This window comes from Harpegnathos saltator, unplaced genomic scaffold (genome assembly GCF_003227715.2).
Source record: "Harpegnathos saltator strain DR-91 unplaced genomic scaffold, Hsal_v8.6 scaffold202, whole genome shotgun sequence".
Taxonomy (NCBI): Eukaryota; Metazoa; Arthropoda; class Insecta; order Hymenoptera; family Formicidae; genus Harpegnathos; species Harpegnathos saltator.
Window position 1 is genome coordinate 60,094 of NW_020229987.1, and position 21,663 is coordinate 81,756.

The window sequence follows — 21,663 nt, forward strand, 5'->3', positions numbered from 1 at the left end:
CGTTTAAATTGCAGAAACAACGCAACGCTACAATGCTAACATTATGCTGTTACTGCTCCTGGAACTCGCTATCGCGTTATTTTTTCATAAACAATTTATACAATTGTAGTTGTTGCGTTGATAGCGCTAATAGCGTTTCCCCGAACATATCCTGTTATCAAGTCTAAAAAAAGAAAAAAAAACGCAACATATATGAAACTCGCGACGCATTGGACTTACACATCTAGTACCTTTACAATATAAAAAAGTTATTTATAAAGCGCCTATTGAATATGAAACATATATCGACACATATTTTCATTGCAGACAGATCATCAACCGATTAAAAAACGTCGAGCATATAGTTGTAAACACTCTGCCCATCATATGCACTTTGCGGTTTTTCCTTCAACTTCAACAATCATGTATACATTTATCCGCTACGTAGCTAACATATGTACATTCAAGGTAAAGACGCATACTGTATATTCTATCAGTAAATTAAATCGATTTTCACGTGCTTGCGTCTCTCTCTCTCTCTCTCTCTCTCTCTCTCTCTCTCTCTCTCTCTCTCTCTCTCTCTCCTCCACTTTCTTTCTTTTTTCTTTCTTCTCAATAGTATTTTTGTACTATCCGTTTAATTATACTGAGAGAATAGTAGCGGACTGCAATAAAATAGTTTTCAATAGAGCCATCATACACAGAGCTCGATGTTTAATCGATAGATTATCTTAAAAAATATGAATGTCGAGTATATGTAAACTTTAAAAGTTTCTATTTATCATTACGGCAATCTAATCTTCCTCTATTCTGGTAGGAATACTTTTGACATGTACCGTCGATAGGGCGGATTTTTGCAATTGGTTGCGTACGCGAATTTGTGCAAACCGGGATTCGCACCGGAATGCTAGGTAAACGTTTCACAATGTTTTGCACGATACTCATGTATTCCTTTGCACAAACTGTTGCTCACTTTTAAGCCCACTCAATGTAGTTCTCTTCTTCATATATTAAGCAGATATGTACGCATTTTAATGCGTATTTAACATTAAACTGTATTCACCATTTTATATTTTAGACATAAAAGTAACAATTAAAATAAAAGTACAAAAACTAGCAAATTATACAATAAGAAATTTTAGCAAGTTGTCTATTCTCTTAATATATCTTGATAATAAGTTCCAGTGTTGTTGTTAAAATCATGTAAATTAATAGATTTATTTTATGATAAAATAAAAGTCATATAGTTGACTAATCGAAGGTACAAACAAAGGTACAATTTCCTAATGAGTTTTGTAACGCATACCGTAACCAAAAGAAATTTGTTCTTTAGGAATTTTCAAGAGATATATTTCTTAGATTAGATACGTAATGCATTGCGTATGAAATACATCATCGCAATAACAAACAAATGCTGCAATCTTTAATCGGTCAATTGTATCAATAAGTGCAAAGTCAAGCGAAATAAACGAAGAAATAACAGAAACAATGACCGAGTGGGCTTCGTACGTGTTCCAGTGAGGGCATGACAATTCATGGTCCCATATACTTTTTTTTTACTTTTTTCCCAAAGATGTTTCGACTAGATCTGATACACTAACGTACTAAACATCGTGCCAGCGATACCTTTAACTTGCGCCAATATATAAATTGATTCACACACATCAGTGACGTATCAGAGATCGATTTTTGTTCAATAACAAATAAACAAAAAATATTGTTGCCATAATAATAAATTGACATGTTTTGACATGTCAGGCACCATATATTTTGCATCAGTGTTGTTATGGTGCAGGAAAAATCGTCATTGATGCATATGAAACAACCTTTACGAGACAAGGCTTCGCGGAGTATACATAATTCTATATCTCATATCACACAGACTTACTTAAAATTGTATACATTGTGTGCAAAAATCCTTTCTCTTTTTTCTCGCTCGCTCGTCTTTTCTCTCTCTCTCTCTCTCTCTCTCTCTCTCTCTCTCTCTCTCTCTCTCTCTCTCTCTCTCTCTCTCTCTCTCTCTCTCTCTCTCTCTCTCTCTCTCTCTCTCTCTTGTAAGTCATAGTACAATTTGACGTTATACAAAATAATAATTTACGAGACTAGTGTGTTCTCCTCAATAATAGGCCTGCATGCTTTCGTGCTAGTATCTCGTTCTCATGCGCTACTGCATTACTCATGAACTAAAGGGCGTAGGCACGCAGTTAGCTTAGCTTCATACGTTTGGTTTCGTTAGATGCATCTGAAATATAATTTCGTAATATAAGTTGAACGAAATCAACTATGTCACTTCGATATACAGAGTTTTACTAAAAAACTGTACAATCTGAAGTCAATATTTACACACAAAATTTAAAAATTAAAAATTAAGAGATAAAAATATAACTGTGCATATAATTAATCAAGTTTGAATTGTATAATATGACAAATTTACCTCCATTAGATATTGCTCCAAAGCTATTCACTAAAGAGCAATTTTGACTTTTCTGAAAAAAAAAAAAATGATTGTTTTATAGAAGACTAGATTAATCTTGCAATATGTAAATAAATTTAACACAGAAAGAAAAATTTCGTCAAACTTTCGAAAATAATTCTAGGGGAAGATGCCTCTGTAATTTACATAAAAAATATTAAGAAAAAATATTCATTAAAATATACTAACGTCTCCCATTACAGCTATTGGCGTAGTCCCAGTTGCAATTGCTACTTGATGCTCTATTAAATAAAACATGTATTCATCATAAAGTAATCTGATGAGATGAAAAGACCCAAAACTTGCAGCGCTCCTTAAAGTAAGGTCCCGGATAACCATCGAACTGCAAAATATACAAGTTTAATTTGAGTGAAAATAAAAATATTTAATTACCGACGTGACAAAAAGTATAAATATATACCTATAAAATGACCACTTAAGCAGAAATTGACGTGCAGCTTTAGCAAACGTTGGCTTCTCCTCAAATGGTTTCAGTACTTGTGTTACGACCCCTTTTAACCAGATTGCCCAATCCTCCAAAGAATTCTGTTGTTGTAACGTTACTTTAAAGTCCGCTTCCAGACGTTGTACCATTCCATAATCACATTGGCATACCCAGGATGCCTGAAGAAGCAGTCACATATGTATGGTAAACACTTCTCTACGTATAAAATTAATCTGGCTTATTCAAGATAGAAAACTTTAAATATAATTAATTTGAAGTCAGAAAAAGCGTTTTCGAGAACTATTGTAAGATATCAACCTACTTGTTCTTGTACGTTATGAAAATCAACACGATTCAGATCAGCTAACATTTGATTGATTTGACTAGAATTTTGGAGCACGGCTCGAGCGGCTTGCGCTAAATGATTTAATGACGTATAGCGCCTTAAAGTTTGAGCAAAAGCTGACACTGCGGTTAACTATAACAAATATAATAATAAATTATTTGTATGTTATATAGTTTATTAGTACGTATAATCGTGTATATTATTATTACGAATACGTTTCAATAAAAAAAAATGTATACTCTAAATAATACCTTAATCTGTGTCATCTCCTCGGGACAGTCTGCCATTGCTGACTGTAACCAAGATTCTAATCCTTTCGCAAAGTTTCGGATGGACTGCGTCAACGAACCTTGTTAAGACAAAGAATCATTTAATACATATATCTTAGTCCACATAATAACGGGTTTTATAATAACGTACTTGGTATCGGTCGCAATACATTAGGCATTAATACTTCGACTAGATTTTGATAGAACGTATAGTCCACTTTTTTGATAAAATCTTGCACTCCTGTACATTTGCACATCTGATATAGTTTGGTTCTGAAAGATGCGAATTGTTGTTCATTAAATGCATTCAAATTCCATAATCACATAAATCATTTAACAATAAATCTTACTTTGATAAATATTTCTCCTCTTCACATTCATCACCGTTATTATTGTCCTGGCTGCGCCAAAATTCTCTCCAGAGACTTTCTACGGTGGCGAACTCAAAATTTAATACTGCGTCTAAGAACGCTTCGCAGTGTTCTCTATATATGCTGCGGAACGTATCAATGTCTTCTAGCGTGCAATCTTCAGGTAAGGACGAATCGTGGCCAATAAAGATTTCCGGAAAATCAGGTATAGCACCACTCGCTTCACCCAGATATTGATGATACTGCGGTGGAGAGGAATTAGAGGAGATATTCGTACTCGTGTGCGTGTTATTCTCGTAGGATGATTCTTGCTTCTGATTGACAAATTTAAATCGTTTGGCTTGAGAGTTCGCGCTCTGCGGTTGTCTCGATGTGCCATCCTCATTCAACATGACTAGAGGTGAGCTTGGTTTGACACGAATTCCATAATAGTGATACTTCGAATTTCCTCTGCAATCGAGATAACGAGGTAACAAATGATATTACAAACGGATTATATTGCAGCATTTGCCAAATTGTCATAGAGCTTCTTACCTCGTTCCCAAACGTCTCGTTCTTAAACCCAAAAATACCGAACGTATTAATTTTCCAAAACTGGCTGCATTTACAGGATCCAATTTATTTTCGGAGCAATGACGTAAATAGTGATTGTAAAGAGTCGATCTTGGAAGGGATACACCATCGGCAGTTTCATAATTTTCCAGTAACCAATGTACCTATTTAAAACAATGCATGTACGATTAGTTCACCTTATAAATATACATTTGAGAATGTGCATAAAAAAAATCGATCTGAATAGTTTATTGAATATTCGGATAGAAAACATAGATATGAAAAGTTATATTATTAAAAAAAAAAAAAATAAATCGAAATTGCGCTCTTGAAATTATACTAGTTAACAATAATTATTATTTCTCGCTAGAAGTTCCAAAAAGAAAGAAAATAATGCTAATTTTATTTCCAAAAATTAAAACTATATACAACGATATGTACTAGAGCGGTATCTTCAAAGCGATGATTAATGGTAAACATGCCAGAAAATAAAAACGATGCTGATTAGTACGCCAGAAAAGCTAAGGAATCAATCTTTGGCTTACGGTGGCCTGGGAGACTCTAGTGGCATGCGTCATGTTTGCAGCCGCGGCTGCTGCTTCTTCCACGGTGACAGTGGCACCTCCTGAATTACCGCTGATCAAGTACGTCCCTCCACCCCCGCTAACCACAGTCTCCTATCAAACAACCCAATATACCGATACCACGTTAACCCCCCGAATTAAGAGAACGATGTTACCTTTCTTCGAGTACATTCATAATTTTGTACGCAACGAATTGTACTATAACAGGTATTAATATTATAACGAATTTACAATAAATATTAGAACACTTACTTATATATGTACATAGTCAAGTCGAAATTCACACTACATTCACGTCCTAAATTATCTTTTTCGAACACTACGTAAAAAATTGTTATTTTTTACTTGTTTCTTCATGAGAAAATACTTCGTCATTGACTTCTATCATCATTTACTAACATCTCGTTGTATAACATAAGTATTTGCAAACTTCCCTTTTGACCAGAATGTACAGACCAAGTTGTAATAATACACACCGTTACTTCTATGAAAATACGTATAACAAAATCGGATGCGCGAATTTTTCTGCCCCATATAATCATGCAGAGCACAGATCCCCATGCCTGCAGAGATAAGGCATAAATACATTTCGTATCGCGTTAATCATTCAATGACCGAGACTAGTTTACAGCTTCTAAAAGGTGAAAGCAGCCTGAGGAGGAAATCGTGAGACATGCAATCTTACCGCTGTTTCCGTTTGCGGGCTAGCGCGCGCCGCTGCTGCTGACATGAGAGCATGAGTAGTCGGGTCGCCATCCACCACACTCTGTTGGATCAAGTATGTGCCATTGCCTTGTGATAATAGTTGCCCGGTAGTCGAGTTCGAGCCCTGTCCTGTGACCTTAAATAATTCATGATGCAATTTAAAAAATGACAGTTATTGTTAAATGATGGTAGGAAATTCTTCAAGTTAGAAAATTCAGCGTAATAAAAACATTTGTTACGAATAAAGATACTTACAATAGCAAATCGTCTCTAATTGTCTATATTATTTTAATAGATTTGCATCTAAAGAGCTTTCTGACAATTATAATTCTTGTGTACCAAACTTAATAATTACCTGCGCATACGTTACTGGTGTTGTCGCTGGTGTATAGTACTGACTTGAAGCTGGAGTATACATCGCTCCTGCCTCGCCGACAGTATAAACAGGATATGTCCTGCAAAGTGTTAAGCGTTACGTGATTATCACGAAGCGTCTTGCGACTCACGGATGACGTGGACAGGATGAACAAGCGACACCTTGATACTTACATCTGGCCATTCGCCGGTATATATGTGGAACCGTCCCCTTCGACATACTGAACATAGGTTGGATGAGAGACTGATTCGGACCCCACCGCCTCCGCGTCACCAGACACTAGAACAAAGAAAATGTAGTTGAGAATATTTGGATATATATATACATGTATCATCTTTATCGCACGTAAAGCTCGTACAGGTACGATATATTTTGCTAACCGTCGTAAATGTAATTTTTGAAATGTTCACATACATGAAAAATCGATAAAAATACGTTTAGTATTGCACTTGAATCAAACGCTTGACGGCGACTTTTTGTAAATGATTGAAAATTACAAATTAGCGAATTCCAAATTACGTTTACCTTTAAGGGGCGATATATATTTATATATAGATGAAATAGAAAAATACCAAATAATATTGATAAATAAAAATGAAATTTTCTTCAGTAATCTCTTAATTCTATATGAATTGTGTGGAAGATGTGTGGATGTACAGATTAAAAAGAGCATGCCGTGTTTATATTCTGCCCTCACCTACAGCCGTTGTGAGGGATGCGTAGGATGGTGAATCACTGGTGCCTAGTGTAGTCAGAGAGTAGAAGTACAGAGGTGCATGTTTTTCAGCAGCATGGAAAGGGTTAAATCTCTACTCAAACACTATAATTTTTTCAACTGATCCTCATACTCGTCGCAAATTATAAATTTATTTACAGATAGATTTTATACTCAACATTAACCTTCATATGTGTATATACAACTAGATGTCTACAATTTAACGTGCAATTATTTTCGACTTTGTGATTATAATTGTGCACATTGTGATAAGATAAAATAAGGATTAATTTCTAAGTATACTTAACATTACTACTGATAATGTATGTATTTAATTATTACCTGTAACTGTGATGTAATGTGGGGAGCCACTAACAATAGTTCCAGCTGATGTAGAAGCAGCGTCGGAATCCACTAATGTATGTTGACCTGAGTGCGTGGTATTGACAACTACCTGTGCTGTAACATGTGCTGATGTACCTGTCGAGCCGTTGGAAGAATCTGCAGCTGTTTCAAGTGAGTCCTGGACCAATAACTAAATTATTATTTATAGTATGCGTGTTCTTATGGCCCACGAATAATTTTCATAATATATATTAAATACTATGCCTCTTATGTACATGTATATATATATATATATATCATTGATAATTATATATGCAGTATGGAGAATCGGCTTCGATTTTCTTGCACCATTGTGTGTGTTACTGTTATCAGTTGTTAAGAGCAGATGGCTTGAATGTGTTATCAGATTTGATATGTAACACTTATAGAGGTGCACTATAAACTGATACTATAGTATCTAGTAAAAACTATATATATATATATACACACTGAGTTATTTTTATATTAATTTATTCTTTATATGTCATGTTATTGTGTATATCCCATAATAGTAATGATAGAAAAAAAAAGTGGCAAGTGTATTTTACAAAATAAGATTAATATTCTTACAATTTAAAAAAAAATAATAAGTTTACTTTATATATTAAAATGGAGAGGCAAATAATACTTCTAAAATTATTTTAAAATATATATAACAAACCTGGATAGGTTGTAGATTGTTTGGACTGGAAGGATCAGGACTTGTTACAACAGTAATAAGTTGCTGGCCTCTGGCTGACTGAGTTTGTGCTCCACTGCCACCACCACTGGAACTGGAAGTAGTCACGACAACCACGCTTGGCTTAGATTCCACCCCTACTGGTGTGGAGCTACCCCCACTGTTGTTAGCTCCGGTGGATGCTGCGAGGGCATACTGGGCTCCAGTCGTAGTCATGGCAATCACTCCTTCACCTCTCTCTGCACCCACTGAGTCACCACCACCGCTGCTACCTCCCCGCTTCTGAAGAGACGAGTCTATAACAGAGATATACACATACACCACCTCACTAAATATCAATAACATCCACCACTAGACCCAGCGGTGGGATCTTTAAGAATAATATGCCTCCGCAATCCTATTTTAATATCTGCTCGTCAGGAGAAAGATATTCCTAGTAATTATAAAACTAGGTAGTATCAAATATTTAGTAAGTAAAAAGATTTAAGAAACTCATATATATACATGAATTTACTGTTAAACAAAAGTTTATAAATATTTTAATAAAGTAAAATATGTTACCTCTAATATTATCCATAATGTAAAATATACTGTTCTAAAAAACAACTTCTATTGCACTACAGAAGTTTGCATTAATTTCATCAATTTTTGAAATTCTTTATGTTAAACTAGTTAACAGATTTGAGTAACACTATTATGTATTATTATCAGCAATTTTCAACAAATTTTATTCACCATAAAAACTCAATCACAGTCATAAAATTGTCGATAAAACGATTCTCCATTCCAGAGCAAAAGACATCAATACGTTACAATTCTTGAAAACAAAATTTTCGTCTGTAGGAAAGAAACATTTCGTCTATCTTAGATATTTCTACAAACGAACTTTTAAGAAATTATACATAAGAGAACGAAACGTATATACATCGGCGAAATTCAGCACAAATAACGAACAAAATCCCACCCATGTTCTGTGCGCCATCCTAACCTATATCAGGAGTGAGCCCGCAATAACGTACTTTCTCGCAGGTGTGGCGTATTCAATAATCCGCAGATCAAAGGGAAGCCCCGGCGAAGTCGCGATACGAATAATACACGTCACTGCCATTATTACGCGCGTGTGTCATGGTGTATTGGCAGCGTGTACCTGTTGGGGTGGCAGGTACCAAACACAATGTATCAAGGGGAAGAAATCAGCTAGGAGGGTAAGAGGGGTGAGGAGGTAAGCACCCCCAAACGCGCGCTATACACGCGTGACCGAGCCCGCTTTAAGCTAGGATTCGCTTTAAGAGGGTTGCACATATCAATGAAAGTAGTTCGGATCGCGAAAGCAATTAGAGAGCATTATCCTGAGCACAGCACCCTGACTCGTTTTACTCAGGGTGAAACGGGAACCAATAAACAATATACATTTCCACATGAGCAGGTTCTGTGGAAGGAAAATGGCTTGTATGTCTCTCCATCTGTTACACAATATTTTATACAAATTTTATAATAAGATGGATGTGAATATATAAAATATATAACTTAGTACTATTTTACCCAAGACTTACAGTATGATATAATACATAGGAGTCTGTTATATTTTGATGAGGAAATCATAACAGTGTAAGTTGATATTACTGAGCAGGAGGGTGCATAACAAGATCTCTGATGTTTTTTGTTTTGATATCTTAGGTGATTAATATAGAACTTAGAAAAGAGAGAGATATATGCTAATATTACATAAACATACTCTTTGTACTGATATAACTAAAAGCTATTCATGATGCAAATAAAATTTCACTAAAGACATATTTTATTGCTGCAAAAATACTTATATCATGTATACATGATATATCTTCCACTTTTTTCATCTGCTACATATTGATATTTCTTTAGATATGTTTAATATTATATTTAAAGATGTATGTATATATATATATATATATATCTTTACATTTACTGCAAATGCAACTGGCAGACTGATATGATAGTCCATGTGTTTGTTACCTACCTACACATAATACCATAAACCTGCACCTGGCCTCTGTCTGTTATGCATGACTGATGGGGAAAAACTGTTCTTTACTCCTTTCTATGTACATAATTTACAAATGTGTCTTTCACAGGATTGGTATATTTAATTTTTCTACATAAATTGACCAAAAAATTTACATAAATTCATTGTACAAAATTATTTTTCCATACATTAATACTTCTCTTTTTTTTCCAATAATCTATGGAAATAATGCACCTGGAGCCAGATAAAGTCAGTGTGAGAACTTATGCAGATGTTGAAAAGCAAAACGACAGAGATAAGACAGATAGCATGAAATCAAATAACAAATATCAATGAAAAAAAAATTATATCAAAGTATGAATCATCAAATAATTAAATATAAGTCTGATACAATTTATAATAAATATATGCAAGCATATTTATATGTAGGTATTATTCTCTGTACTCATTCAAACATGAATCATTCTTGAAATAAATCGAGAAAACAAAGGCTGCTGTAAGAATATATTTATCTCAGCTTAAGGATGTTAGTTGCATGGCTTATAGCCAGAAAATTGTATTCATGTAACTGGTAAATCCATTTTAATTGAAAATCCCTATAACTTTCCTTTATTAGAAGATACCCCATAGGAGATTCAGAATAATAGAATCATCAATGCGTTACAAATAAGAGGGTTCTATAGAGCAAGAGACCTGCAAAGGTCCTTACTCTATTAGACTGTTCTGTTATAATGTCTAGGTTTAATCAACATCTATTATATAAATTGCAATCATTTATTGCAAAATTACATAGCTTGAAATGTAGCTTTGCAAAGATATTGCTGTTTCAGCCTTTACAGATAGGACTAATATAATTTAAATAAATCAAATCTCTTAAAATTCTATATATATATATATATATAACATGTGTGTATATATATATATATATAACCTTTCTTAAAAAATATTTGTTACTTTTATTACAGATCTAATCTCGTTAAATAATCTACATCATCCTGATGATCATTTTTCCATTTTCAATGTTCACTTAAAAAATTTGAACTCTCAACAAAGACAATCCTCAAGTCCTAGGAACCTGCATCAGTGCATATCCTGCTTTATAAGGAAGTTCTATAACTGCCCACAGAGACGCAACCGTCTCAACTGTCAAGAGTCTGTTGGATATCTGGTGGAGACGTTTCCGTCTTCCTGATCGGCCACGGGAACAAACGGTCGAACGCATCATATATTCGCTTTGCTTTTAGCTGGTCCGGGTTTTCTCTCACTCACCTGTCTTCATGAATGGCGTTTGCTCGAACGCAACGGCGCCCGGGCGCACTTGCGCGGCTGAACGACGTGTGCCCCCGTCGTTGTCGTTGTCGTTATCGTCGTCGTCGTCGTTGTCGTCGTCGTCGCCGTCGTCGCCGTCGTCGTCGTCGTCAAGCGGTCCCGCTGTCTCTTTCTTTCTCCTTCTCTCTCTATTTCCCGTTGGTCTGGAAGGCGGGTAGCGACGGCCTTCACAGCCCTGTCACCCAGGAAACCGCAGTCGACTCGCAGGATTTGCCGGCACACTGACACCGGCACAGGGCGCGAAAAGTGGAACGACGACACACTCCGACGAACCTCTATACTTTGTTGTGGTGGACGGCTGGTCGGAGTGTTGCTTGTAGTCTGCTGCTACGGTCGCCTTGGCTACGGCATCACTGACCGCGTCGCGGTCAGCACTGTATGCGACTCGCGCGGCGCCACGATCTTTCATTTACTTCTGCTGCTATCTTCAAGTCGAATTACATTCATCTGATCATATTTCTATATAGTACTCTTTCGTTAGTCTTCTCTACTCCTAATAAATAGCTCAATTAAATCAAAGTAAAAATGTGTTTGCTGTAATATCTAATTAACATGATAATATGTGCATTTCCCAAATAGCACAAGACATTCCAAACATGTCTAAAATAGAAAGTGTTCCAAGTTGCCTCGAGCACATCTAGGATAACTCTAGAGCATTTTATGCTACATGAATTACGTCGATATATTTATAAGTATATAAATTTTAAAATATGTAAAAAGATGGTACTTACACTGTTGTTTATGATGCAGTGTTCATACAGGTCGTTATAAAATCTGCTTTGAACGATATGCTGTCTAGAATGTTTCTTTTATTAATCCTTGAGATATCTGAAACAACGCCCGAGTAATAAGTTTCTGCAATTTAAAATAGGCTCCTGTAAAAATCTTTCAGTCTCTAACCTTGGATATACATTTCAAAATTCGCGCCATAGAAAAGTGCTCCGAACCAAATTTTCATCATTCGGGAACGAAATCACGATAAAGCACGTCAACGTTGAGTGTTTCTGTTCCACGTCATCACGATCGAAGGGGATAATTAGTCGATAATGTGTCAATTTCTTTTCCGGTCGTTACTAATATCGGTGGAAAGCGCCTGTCATAATGCGGCTGTTTGGCGCCATATATGGCGCGCGCAATGAAGCAATGCGCGCGCACACAGCTGCGCCAGTAGCGCAATTAGACACATGCGCTTTTTAGCTCGCTCCTTATTTCCAGTTTTCAATTACTTTAAAAATTTTATCTTTTGCGCATAATTGTGCACAATATACAATCAAAGGAAGAAAATATATACAGAAAACATAACGTAACGCATCTTCTTCCATCGTTTATATATCCTCCTGCTCAAATTGTGGATACTATACATATTTCTTATGAAAAATATATTAGGGCAAAAAATTATTTTCATCGATCAATGGCTTGTCTAGAATTCGATAATTACTGGTTTAACAGAAAATATAGACTTAAAGTTAAGATCCGGCGATTTTAATTTTAATTAGAAATAGTATAGTTTTTTTGTGAATAACGAAACTAAATTAATGTTAATGATTATAATACTTCTTATCAATTATTTACATATGTATGTATATGTGTGTTAACCATAAAAGAAATTATTAATGATTGAGCTAACGTTTACGGTATAAAAATAATCGCTTACGTAAGAGAATGCGATTCCTGAATATACAGCTGGACATGTCCAACCAATATTCATTGGCCATCGCAGTGAATGGAGTTCTTGTAAGATGCAAAGACTAGCAATCGTTGGGATTTCCTCGTACGAAGCTGCTCCTTATTGTCGGTATTTTCGAATACTTTTGAATTCCCGTATTCGCGGGCAATTCTATAGTTGGTTTCCAGAGATACGGTTTCCACGGGATATCCGCAAATATTTGCCGAGACCCGCGTGAACGGTCCTCGTTTCATCGTTATCGGTGAAAACAATTGCCGAATACTGGTGATTTTCACATGTTATGTTATCAGCCATTATCGTATGCATAAGTCGCATATCGAATTGGTACAAATCAATTACATTCACGAAAGTAATACCTGTGTATATAGATACCCGCAACAATCGCTTATATTGAGGGCCGTGATATTAATGAATCGTTATTTTTAATATACATGTTACACGTACTTCATCTGAGAGATGAAGTGGGTCAATCAGAGTCATGTACTACGAGAAGTTGGCACAGCATTTTGAATCAATGATCGATGTACGCCATCACGCCAACAGGGGCGCATTTAGGCATTCATGGGCCCCGAATTTAAGTGGATTCAGAAGCCTTCTAACTGCAGGACGAAAAGTATATAATTTTTATTGCTCAATTTTGGGATCAAGAGATACAGAAAATGATATATGACCGACATGTGCATCAGTGATTATAAAAATGTAACTATCGGCGTAAAGTTCTTTGTACGAAAGATATACAGAGTATACAAAAAATATAAAATTTTGACAAGGAATAACCGTGCAGTAATCCGTCATTGTTCGTGCAGAACTTGCGCATGGTTACCGTGGTGCTGCGAAGGCGGCTGGCGTTATCAAGTGTGTTGTCCAACTGTCAAAAAGATGATGACTTCTACGGAAACGTCGGAAGTAGAGAACCTGAGTGAGAAAAATGCTGAGGATTCGGCGATTCTGGAAGTGAGCTCGATGGCGGTGGGCGGAATCGTGAAACAGGAGAGTCGCGACGTCGATTTCCTATCTAACTGCAGCACCTCCATCGAGGGATCCGTGGTACGAACATAACCTGAGATACCTTATGACAGTTCCATACATCAATGCCCTATTTATGTTAATTAATATTACCATTGATGTAACCGCTCAATTGAAATTGCACATAGTATAAAAAATTTTTAATACACAATCGAAATCTGTATAATTATATCTTATATATCTGTATAATTTTAGTAATATCCATATCACAAGTGTTAAGCAGAAAAATATATATATGTTAAATAAGAAACATATATGTCACGAAACTTTTACTATCTTGCAGATTGCATCTCCTTCTATCGATAGTTTCTCTACTCTACCAGATCAGGAGATATCAGACTTTCAAACGGACTCTCGAGACTTGCAAGTGAAAGTAGACAATCCACAGAAACATCTAGAAACTTTAGAAACTTATATTACATTCCGCATAACAACCAGAGTAAGTGTGTAACTATACTATTAAAATAATCTCAATCATTTAAGTTTTTAATATTAGAGCATATTACAATAATATCAATTAAATTATTCCAGACTACGCGTCCAGAATTTGAAGAAGGAGAGTATATAGTCCGCAGACGTTATAATGATTTCATTTGGCTTCGTCAAAAGTTGGTAGATACTTATCCAACACATATTATACCAGTAAGTCTTTAGTACATGTTTAAACACAAATTACAGTGTTAATTATTGCACACAAATGACAAATTATTTATAATAGAAAAATCATCAGGTTGTTTACAAATTTTGATGTTTGTTGCAGCCAATGCCAGGCAAGCATACACTGCTTGCTCAGCTAGATCGCTATTCCAAAGAATTTGTTATAGCTCGTATGAAACTTCTCCATATATTTTTAAACAGAGTGGTGAATCATCCTATTCTCAGTTGTGACAAAAGTTTGCATATCTTTCTCACAACTAAACCTGCTGTAAGTATAACATTATTAAAGTATAACACTATATTATATCAGTTTTACTTAAATCAATATCTAAATATAGGAATTTCTCGTTCATCGCAAAAATCGTGGAAACGTGCTTGTCAAAATGACTGATTCCTTGCAAAACATAGCAAGTACATATACAATGAAACAACGTCATTTGGAGTTCGAACAAATTCGAGATTATTGTACAGCACTGAGTGAAAAATTGTCGACTATAGATAAGATTAATCATCGCATACACAAAGAGAGACAAGGTTTATATAAAAACTACATAAAGATACATTGTAACTATAGTAAGATATAATTTCTAGTTGATTCTCATATTGTATATATAATGTTATTTAGATTATTTATTGGAGCTTCATCAGCTATATCCTATATTTACACTATGGGCAACTTCAGAACCAGAACTTGCGCCAATTTTATTGGCGATCGCTAAAGCGGTAGATTCGAATGCATTGGCACATCAGAAACTTTTAGAGAATGTTCCTAACGACGAACGCGAATATGTTTCGTATATAGAAGCAGTTAAGAGTGCTCTATCTCGTCGCGATTCTATGCAGATTGAATATGAAATAACCGTCGACGAATTAGCGAAAAGAAGATTAGAAAAAGATCAGGTATTGTTTTAGCATATATTTTCTTGTTCGTTAAAATATCCTTAGGTTCAAAAAAATAATATATTCATAAACGTCTTAATAGTAAATTAATAATGAAAATATTTGATAATAAAAAGACAGTTTTTTATAAAATATCAAAATATATTTTTATTATATAAGAAATCAAAAAGTATTGATTATATATAAAGTAGAGAATATTATAAAAAAATTCTTATTAGTAAAAAGATGATAAGTTTGTACAATTGAGTTGAGTCGCCTCTTTGCAGTTGGTAGGAGTTACAAGCTGCACGGTACCTTCACAAGGTTGGGGTGGATCTTTGTGGAAGGCAGAATCTCGCGATGAAAAGCTAGAGAGACTAGGTCAGACTATTCCGCGATTAGCTAAGCAAGCGGAGATTTTACAGGATCGCGTAGAATGCGCAAATGAAAATTTGCGAAGTGATTTACAAAGGTGGAACATAGAAAAACAAGTAGATCTGAAGAATATGCTAATCTCAATGACAGACCGACATATCAGACACTATCAGCAGTGCATGAATGCATGGGAAGAAATACTCGCTGGCCTCAAGTTGGATGGAATCGGAGCTGATGCTACCGTAGGACCGCCCGTCAAAATACCAGTTTGAATCTCTTTCCGTCACACCCGAAAGGATATAAGATAAATATTCGTTATGTCTATACAAAGGTAATAACACACCAGTTCGAGAATCTCTATCAAATAATGACACAAAGAGTTTATTGCAATTCAAAGAACAATCTCTACTAGCTTGTCGATATTAATGCTTTGTGAAAACAACTCGTTGTTTCAGCGAGAGTTTCGAGAAAAAAGATTAATTAGTATGCAAATTACAACGATTACATTTAATAATGTAGCCGTTTGTAGATTGCATTTAGCAAAAGTTGCGCATTTATGTATATACATGTTATATGTAGTACACTAATATCAAAACTCTATTCAAAAAGATCCGCCTTTTTATGATACAATACAATCTTGTGATAACGTGAAAAATTAAGTATAATGCAATTTGGCCCTACATATATATATGTGGGGCAAGTTCCATGTACGAGAGAAATTTCTCCGACATGTTCCTTCAGTTTCGATCAGCTATTAATTTTTGGGACCAAGTATCGAGCCGGTTACCACCTCTTCTATTCGTCTCTGCTCTTTCTTACTTTAAACCACGTCACGGTACATTTATTGACAATCAGTTTAGTCATCTATATTATATCTACTAGTTACCAAAGTACAGCAGTTACCATAGTGTAGTAGATAATGAACGTATAGTATACAACGCTGGTAAACTTTACAAATCGGAGCTAAATGCTTGCGAGCTTCGTTGTATCGTTAATTAGTACCTTTATAGTCTATGTCTCTAAGTTACCATCAAGTCGCACGCTGCACTGGTCGATCGTTACGATCGACCTTATGGAAAAAGACGTGAGTAGTGAGAGTAAATCAAGCTTATATATATGCAGCTTATATATATCTCTCTCTCCTCGTGTCAGTTATTTATATTCTGTATCGAAAGGAAGGTACTCTCTTTCTTGTCATTTGTTGGATACAACGCAGATACGTTTCTATATATTACGTCACGCTCGATGAGAATGAAAACGGAGTTTGTATCAATAAATAAATTATTGTTTGCAATGAAGAAGTATAATAACTCTTAGTCTCTTCACTCTATTAAGGCGTCGTTTGGTATCGGCGTGATGTAGAACTGCACCAGATTGTCCAGATCGGTGAGCTTGGTTATAGATTCGCCTGTAATCGATTTGGGGTACGCTAAACTGTTTCTAACAGAAAATAATGAACTCTCGAAGACATACCAACCTGTTAAGCTCATCTCATTATGAAGAAAACGTACAGTGTGCGCATACGGTTGCTGGATTTTCTCGCGTAACTGCGCAGCCAAGCGACGCGTCGGATTCCACAACGGACTACGAAAGTTCGGTACATCCGTGAGACTCTGCTTGAAAGATTCTGGTTTCACTTCCTCCATCGGCAATACGTCCGTTATTCTATATTGGCTTGTATCGATGTTCCATGTAAACTTACATCCGACTTCATATAGCTTTCTCTCTTGCGAACTGTGGAATATTATTAATTGGAAAATATTGAAAATACTCGACCGAGATATGATTAAACAACATGTACGATAATTTATGTAAAACAATACAAAAGAAAATTCGATTAAAAATGTATAATTCATAGAAGAATAACATGTGTGTTTACCATTGTGTCTGACTACATAATTCACTCGCTTGGATCTTCATTATATGCAAACATATTATGTCACCGCTAAGTGCGCATACATCGATAATCTCGATGTCGTAGTCGCTGCAATGCCAATACTTCTTTTTGAATCTCGTGCAGATCCAATCTGCTATATGGTGAGAGAAAGTCTCAATATCGAAACTCAGTTGAGTTATAGAGACTATCGGAACTATCTGTGAAAGTTTTGTTTGAAATTTTATAAATTAGAAACGTTATACTCGCATTTCACCTGTAACTGTCATTAACATCAGCAACCGTGAATTATACGAAGAATTATATTCTATTTCTTTTTCTGAAATAGTTCGTACCAGTTTTTCCGCTTTACTGTTGCTGATCATTTGCATCTGAACATAACCGGAACCATGCACATGCATTGGAAGCACACATTGGTAACTCACATACCCTCCTGTCTCTTCATCTACAGATATTCATAATTATTAGTAAAATATTAGTAAAATACTTATCTTGTAACTAAAGTGATGTAAAAATTAATTTTCACAAGAAAAATCTTTCAAATCCAATCTATATATACCTTCCACGTCTGTGATCACCGATATCATCTCGTCGTCGAGCTCTATATAGCTCCGTTTGAAACACGCGGTGCATTTTATTGTAGGATATTGCAAGTTATTTCGAGGAACTAACGGGGAGAAACTCGGACAACACTTGCCAACGCGATCTCTGTATACGCTTCCGTTGGACAACTGATTCTGGTTCAACGGCCGAAGTACGTTTTTCTCGGCTGAAAGTACAAAATATATTTTGCAAAACTTTCTTTCAACGATAAAAGATCAACAAGTTTACCTGTCTCGGAATTTGACAAGTCATTCGCTATACTGATGTCCTGATTGAGATTCAGTTCATCCGACTCGCTCTGATCCGAGTCAACCCAATGCCTCCTACCGTTCGGCAATACCGGCGACATCGCTGGGGAAGAGGGTATCTGGTGTATAGAACACGTGCGATGCCTGAATTGATCGCGTATGTGCTTGAAAGGAACTATATTCTCCGCGTCTTCCGCTTCGTCGCAGAACTCGTACTTTTTGTCAGCGAGTCTACGTTTCCTAAACGAGCTGAGTTTCTCACACATCTCTTGCGCTTCGTCGGTAAACTCGTACGCCTTCTCCGCCTCGAGGATAAGCTTGTGCGTCGCTCGGGTGGTCCTGGACTGCGTCGTGTTCACGATGGCGGGCGGCGGTGAATGTAAGCTCGATCTCTTGCGCGGACTTGGTTGACGGAAGGAGCGCGTGATTGGCGGTGACATCAGGCGAGGCGAGCACGAAGAAGAGGGACTGATCGACACGGACTGCAGCGGCGAATTTATGGAAGCCACGTTACCGCTACTGTTGTCCTGAGACGCGCCCGGCTGCGGCGAACTCGGACGTTGGCTCGCCGCACGCTGGGTGACTTTGTGCTGACTAGATTCCGAGTTGCGGGTGCGCAGGATATCCGAGGGCGGAGTGAGGATCGGCGACGACCACGACGTCATCGCCTTGAGATCGGCTGGTAATCTCTGCGGCGTCGAGCGAGGCGAGCACGACGGATGCTTCACCAGCGTGATGAGATCGTTACCGATGTTGAGCTCCTGCGTCATGTCCTCGCAGAAGTCCTGCAGGATCTTGTCGCGGACCGATATGGCAGTTTGCTCGTTGACGCGCGACACGGGACTGCTGTTACTCCGGTTACACTTGCATTCGTCCGTGCATTCGCACGACTTAACACTTAAAGCGTCGGTAGACTTACTTATATCACAGACACAGTCGCTTTGATTGCTGCTCGAGGTATTTAACGGTAAATCACGTCCTAACTTATCATCTAGCTTAATCGCTGGCTCGTCCAGGAAGTCCTGCTCCACGATTGATTCGCATTTGGGAGACCGGTCGATCGAGCATTCTGGCGTGCCCACCTTCTCGTCTGAACTTTCGTATCGCTCTGTCCTCGAGTAGTCCGTCTCCTCGACGTCACTCATATCCAGTGGAATTGTATCCGGGACCACGGAATCTTGCTTGTCGCAGGCTTTCTGATTCTTCGACTTGGGTATATTCAAGTCCACTCTGAGCACATGCAAGAAATTCCCCGTATTGACCACTACGTGGTTCCAGTAGTTCAAGCATACTGTGGCCCGAAATTTTGGATATGGTGAAATAACTTCATACGTGGTGTGCACTGTGAGTCCATGCTGCAGGCAATTACATCGCACGCAGCTGTCCCAGTTTGCAGCTAGTTCTATACAACGAATTTTGACTGGCCTTATACATAAATATAGGTTTTACATTAATACAAAATGTAATAGGATTCGTAACAAATTATAAAGAGAAATTTATCCTCTATTTAGTCGTACTATGAATCCTGCCACAGCTTGTATTTTTCTTTTCTCTAAAAGTCCTAAATTATATATTACCTTCACCCTCTTCCTCATATGCTGCAGCAACCTTTAAGCAATCCTTACAGTTCTCGAGAGACGGCACTGTCGTTATCGTTAAATACGCTCTATCAGTCAGTTGTAACGGTAAGAAATTTGTACTGTAATTAGATAGATTATTAATATCATATTTATCACATGAAACATGACATGTGAATCACTTTTCTAAACATACCAAAGGCCATGTATCACAAGCTTATTACGCTCCATTGGCCACTGTGATATAACTATGCTTAATTCTCTATAAATTGTATAATTGCCAAACAATGTAACTTCAGCAACTTTTCGAGCAACACGATTCGGTGTGAAAGCCCACCAATGCAGCAGGTATCTATACAGGGATGTGTTACTGACCTCCAGCGTGTATGTATATGTGAGCAGAAATTGACCACATTGTGTTAATCCCATAATAATATGCCTTGAAAAATGAAAGTCTTTATAATTATACTGCTAATTCAGGTCAGAATACAAAATCTTTTACAATCTCTTAAATTTATATCTTTGTGATATATTAGATATATTAGATTTTTTAGATTAAATTTTTCTTTTTTAATTTTTACATTGATATAGCTCTGCCCAATTTCTTTCTCTTAATTTTTACAAATACATCAAGCATTTATGACATAATTTACAATAAAGTCAAGATACAATTACTCAATGATAAAAAATGATCAAATAAATCTATTTAATATAATTGTTACATTAGCATACCCTGCTTCCAATGCCGACTTTGGCATTACGTGTAACAAAGACAAATGTCGCCACTTAGGTACTGTTGCAAACAGTCTTTCTTCTGATGCATAATTGTGCGCTGAGAGACATCCTCTCATCTGCAAGTATTTATATAAATTAATGCGAAATTGTATACTTTGTTTCTTACAATCAACGTATTCTACTGTGCTTGATATCTCTCAAAAATAAAACAAATATTACAAAACGCTAAACATTTGTAGTTCTTTTGGAATATTTAAAAAATTCTTATGCACGCGAAAGAGAGGGTTGCACATTTTTTTATTTCCATGGAGAGTAAATGCAAGCGGTTTTACGAGATCGACCTATCAACTACAAGATTAAACAATAATTTTTTGCTTCTTGCAGATTTTCTTAATAACAGCACTTGTCACAAGCGCAAAGAAATTTTCTTAACAACTCGGCCGATCCTATCAGTCATGATGCTCCGTAAGATTTGAAGGTTAAAGCTTGCCTACCTCTCTTATCAACAGCTTCTGCAGAAAATGCCGTTTGCTACGTCGATGAGACGGACACGGCTTCCTACCCACCACGACGTATTCAGATTTTTCCGATGTAATGTCAGAGAAACACTCGTTGCAACAGTCTGAGGTAGTGTCGGAAGACGACGCGTCCGCCATTTTTAAATAACCTCGCTCAGCAGCGCGCGTGAGTCGTGAGTACTCCTCGGCGGTGGAAGATGAAAAGGCTCTCAGTGGCGCGACGGGCGCAGATATCATAAGGAGTTGGTTGTGATT

At 36.6% G+C, this 21,663-nt stretch overlaps 3 protein-coding genes across 9 annotated transcripts; 1 reads left to right on the forward strand and 2 right to left on the reverse strand.

Annotated features, from left to right (window-relative positions):
* Positions 1 to 2,000: 2,000 nt before the first annotated feature.
* On the reverse strand, positions 2,001 to 11,604 carry Rfx (regulatory transcription factor Rfx). Of its 6 annotated transcripts, none has more exons than XM_025298022.1 (17): positions 11,150 to 11,604; positions 7,861 to 8,174; positions 7,158 to 7,350; positions 6,798 to 6,842; positions 6,274 to 6,379; positions 6,080 to 6,179; positions 5,705 to 5,860; positions 4,981 to 5,112; positions 4,418 to 4,599; positions 3,863 to 4,333; positions 3,664 to 3,785; positions 3,495 to 3,592; positions 3,220 to 3,375; positions 2,874 to 3,076; positions 2,642 to 2,795; positions 2,414 to 2,465; positions 2,001 to 2,221 (listed from the first exon to the last, which is right to left on the reverse strand). In XM_025298022.1, the coding sequence occupies exons 1-17, from the start codon at positions 11,157 to 11,159 to the stop codon at positions 2,184 to 2,186; spliced, it is 2,532 nt and encodes an 843-aa protein (XP_025153807.1). In that variant the 5' UTR covers positions 11,160 to 11,604; the 3' UTR covers positions 2,001 to 2,183. The 6 variants fall into 6 exon arrangements, with proteins under 6 accessions (XP_025153807.1, XP_025153806.1, XP_025153805.1 ...); XM_025298021.1 differs by lacking the exon at positions 11,150 to 11,604 and adding an exon at positions 8,440 to 8,501; XM_025298020.1 differs by lacking the exon at positions 11,150 to 11,604 and having other exon boundaries at positions 7,158 to 7,338; positions 7,861 to 8,386.
* Positions 11,605 to 13,698: 2,094 nt separating this feature from the next.
* Positions 13,699 to 17,168, forward strand: LOC105186498 (sorting nexin-30). Its single transcript, XM_019842927.2, has 7 exons — positions 13,699 to 13,943; positions 14,206 to 14,361; positions 14,454 to 14,564; positions 14,683 to 14,847; positions 14,918 to 15,113; positions 15,205 to 15,479; positions 15,746 to 17,168. Exons 1-7 carry the CDS (start codon positions 13,776 to 13,778, stop codon positions 16,103 to 16,105), a joined length of 1,431 nt encoding a protein of 476 aa, XP_019698486.1. The 5' UTR covers positions 13,699 to 13,775; the 3' UTR covers positions 16,106 to 17,168.
* LOC105186499 (uncharacterized) lies at positions 17,118 to 21,652 on the reverse strand. 2 transcript variants are annotated; one of them, XM_011146758.3, is made up of 10 exons: positions 21,385 to 21,652; positions 20,888 to 21,006; positions 20,352 to 20,594; positions 20,156 to 20,277; positions 18,559 to 19,980; positions 18,287 to 18,496; positions 18,063 to 18,172; positions 17,713 to 17,927; positions 17,311 to 17,567; positions 17,118 to 17,241 (listed from the first exon to the last, which is right to left on the reverse strand). In XM_011146758.3, the coding sequence occupies exons 1-10, from the start codon at positions 21,643 to 21,645 to the stop codon at positions 17,156 to 17,158; spliced, it is 3,045 nt and encodes a 1,014-aa protein (XP_011145060.2). In that variant the 5' UTR covers positions 21,646 to 21,652; the 3' UTR covers positions 17,118 to 17,155. The 2 variants fall into 2 exon arrangements, with proteins under 2 accessions (XP_011145060.2, XP_011145059.2); XM_011146757.3 differs by having other exon boundaries at positions 17,118 to 17,567.
* Between the last annotated feature and the right edge of the window lie 11 nt (positions 21,653 to 21,663).

Excerpts from the sequence above, each read along its gene's own strand:
- Rfx (XM_025298019.1), bottom strand. The coding sequence starts at position 8,223 with ATGTTATTGATATTTAGTGAGGTGGTGTATGTGTATATCTCTGTTATA. Across the intron at positions 3,786-3,862 it reads GAGGAGAAATATTTATCAAA|AACCAAACTATATCAGATGT; the intron begins GTAAGATTTATT and ends CGCATCTTTCAG. Across the intron at positions 2,796-2,873 it reads CTTAAGTGGTCATTTTATAG|TTCGATGGTTATCCGGGACC; the intron begins GTATATATTTAT and ends TATATTTTGCAG.
- LOC105186498 (XM_019842927.2), top strand. The coding sequence starts at position 13,776 with ATGATGACTTCTACGGAAACGTCGGAAGTAGAGAACCTGAGTGAGAAA. Across the intron at positions 14,848-14,917 it reads TTCTCACAACTAAACCTGCT|GAATTTCTCGTTCATCGCAA; the intron begins GTAAGTATAACA and ends ATCTAAATATAG. Across the intron at positions 15,480-15,745 it reads GAAGATTAGAAAAAGATCAG|TTGGTAGGAGTTACAAGCTG; the intron begins GTATTGTTTTAG and ends GCCTCTTTGCAG.
- LOC105186499 (XM_011146757.3), bottom strand. The coding sequence starts at position 21,645 with ATGATATCTGCGCCCGTCGCGCCACTGAGAGCCTTTTCATCTTCCACC. Across the intron at positions 21,007-21,384 it reads AGAAGCTGTTGATAAGAGAG|ATGAGAGGATGTCTCTCAGC; the intron begins GTAGGCAAGCTT and ends AAATACTTGCAG. Across the intron at positions 20,278-20,351 it reads CTTGTGATACATGGCCTTTG|TACAAATTTCTTACCGTTAC; the intron begins GTATGTTTAGAA and ends ATCTAATTACAG.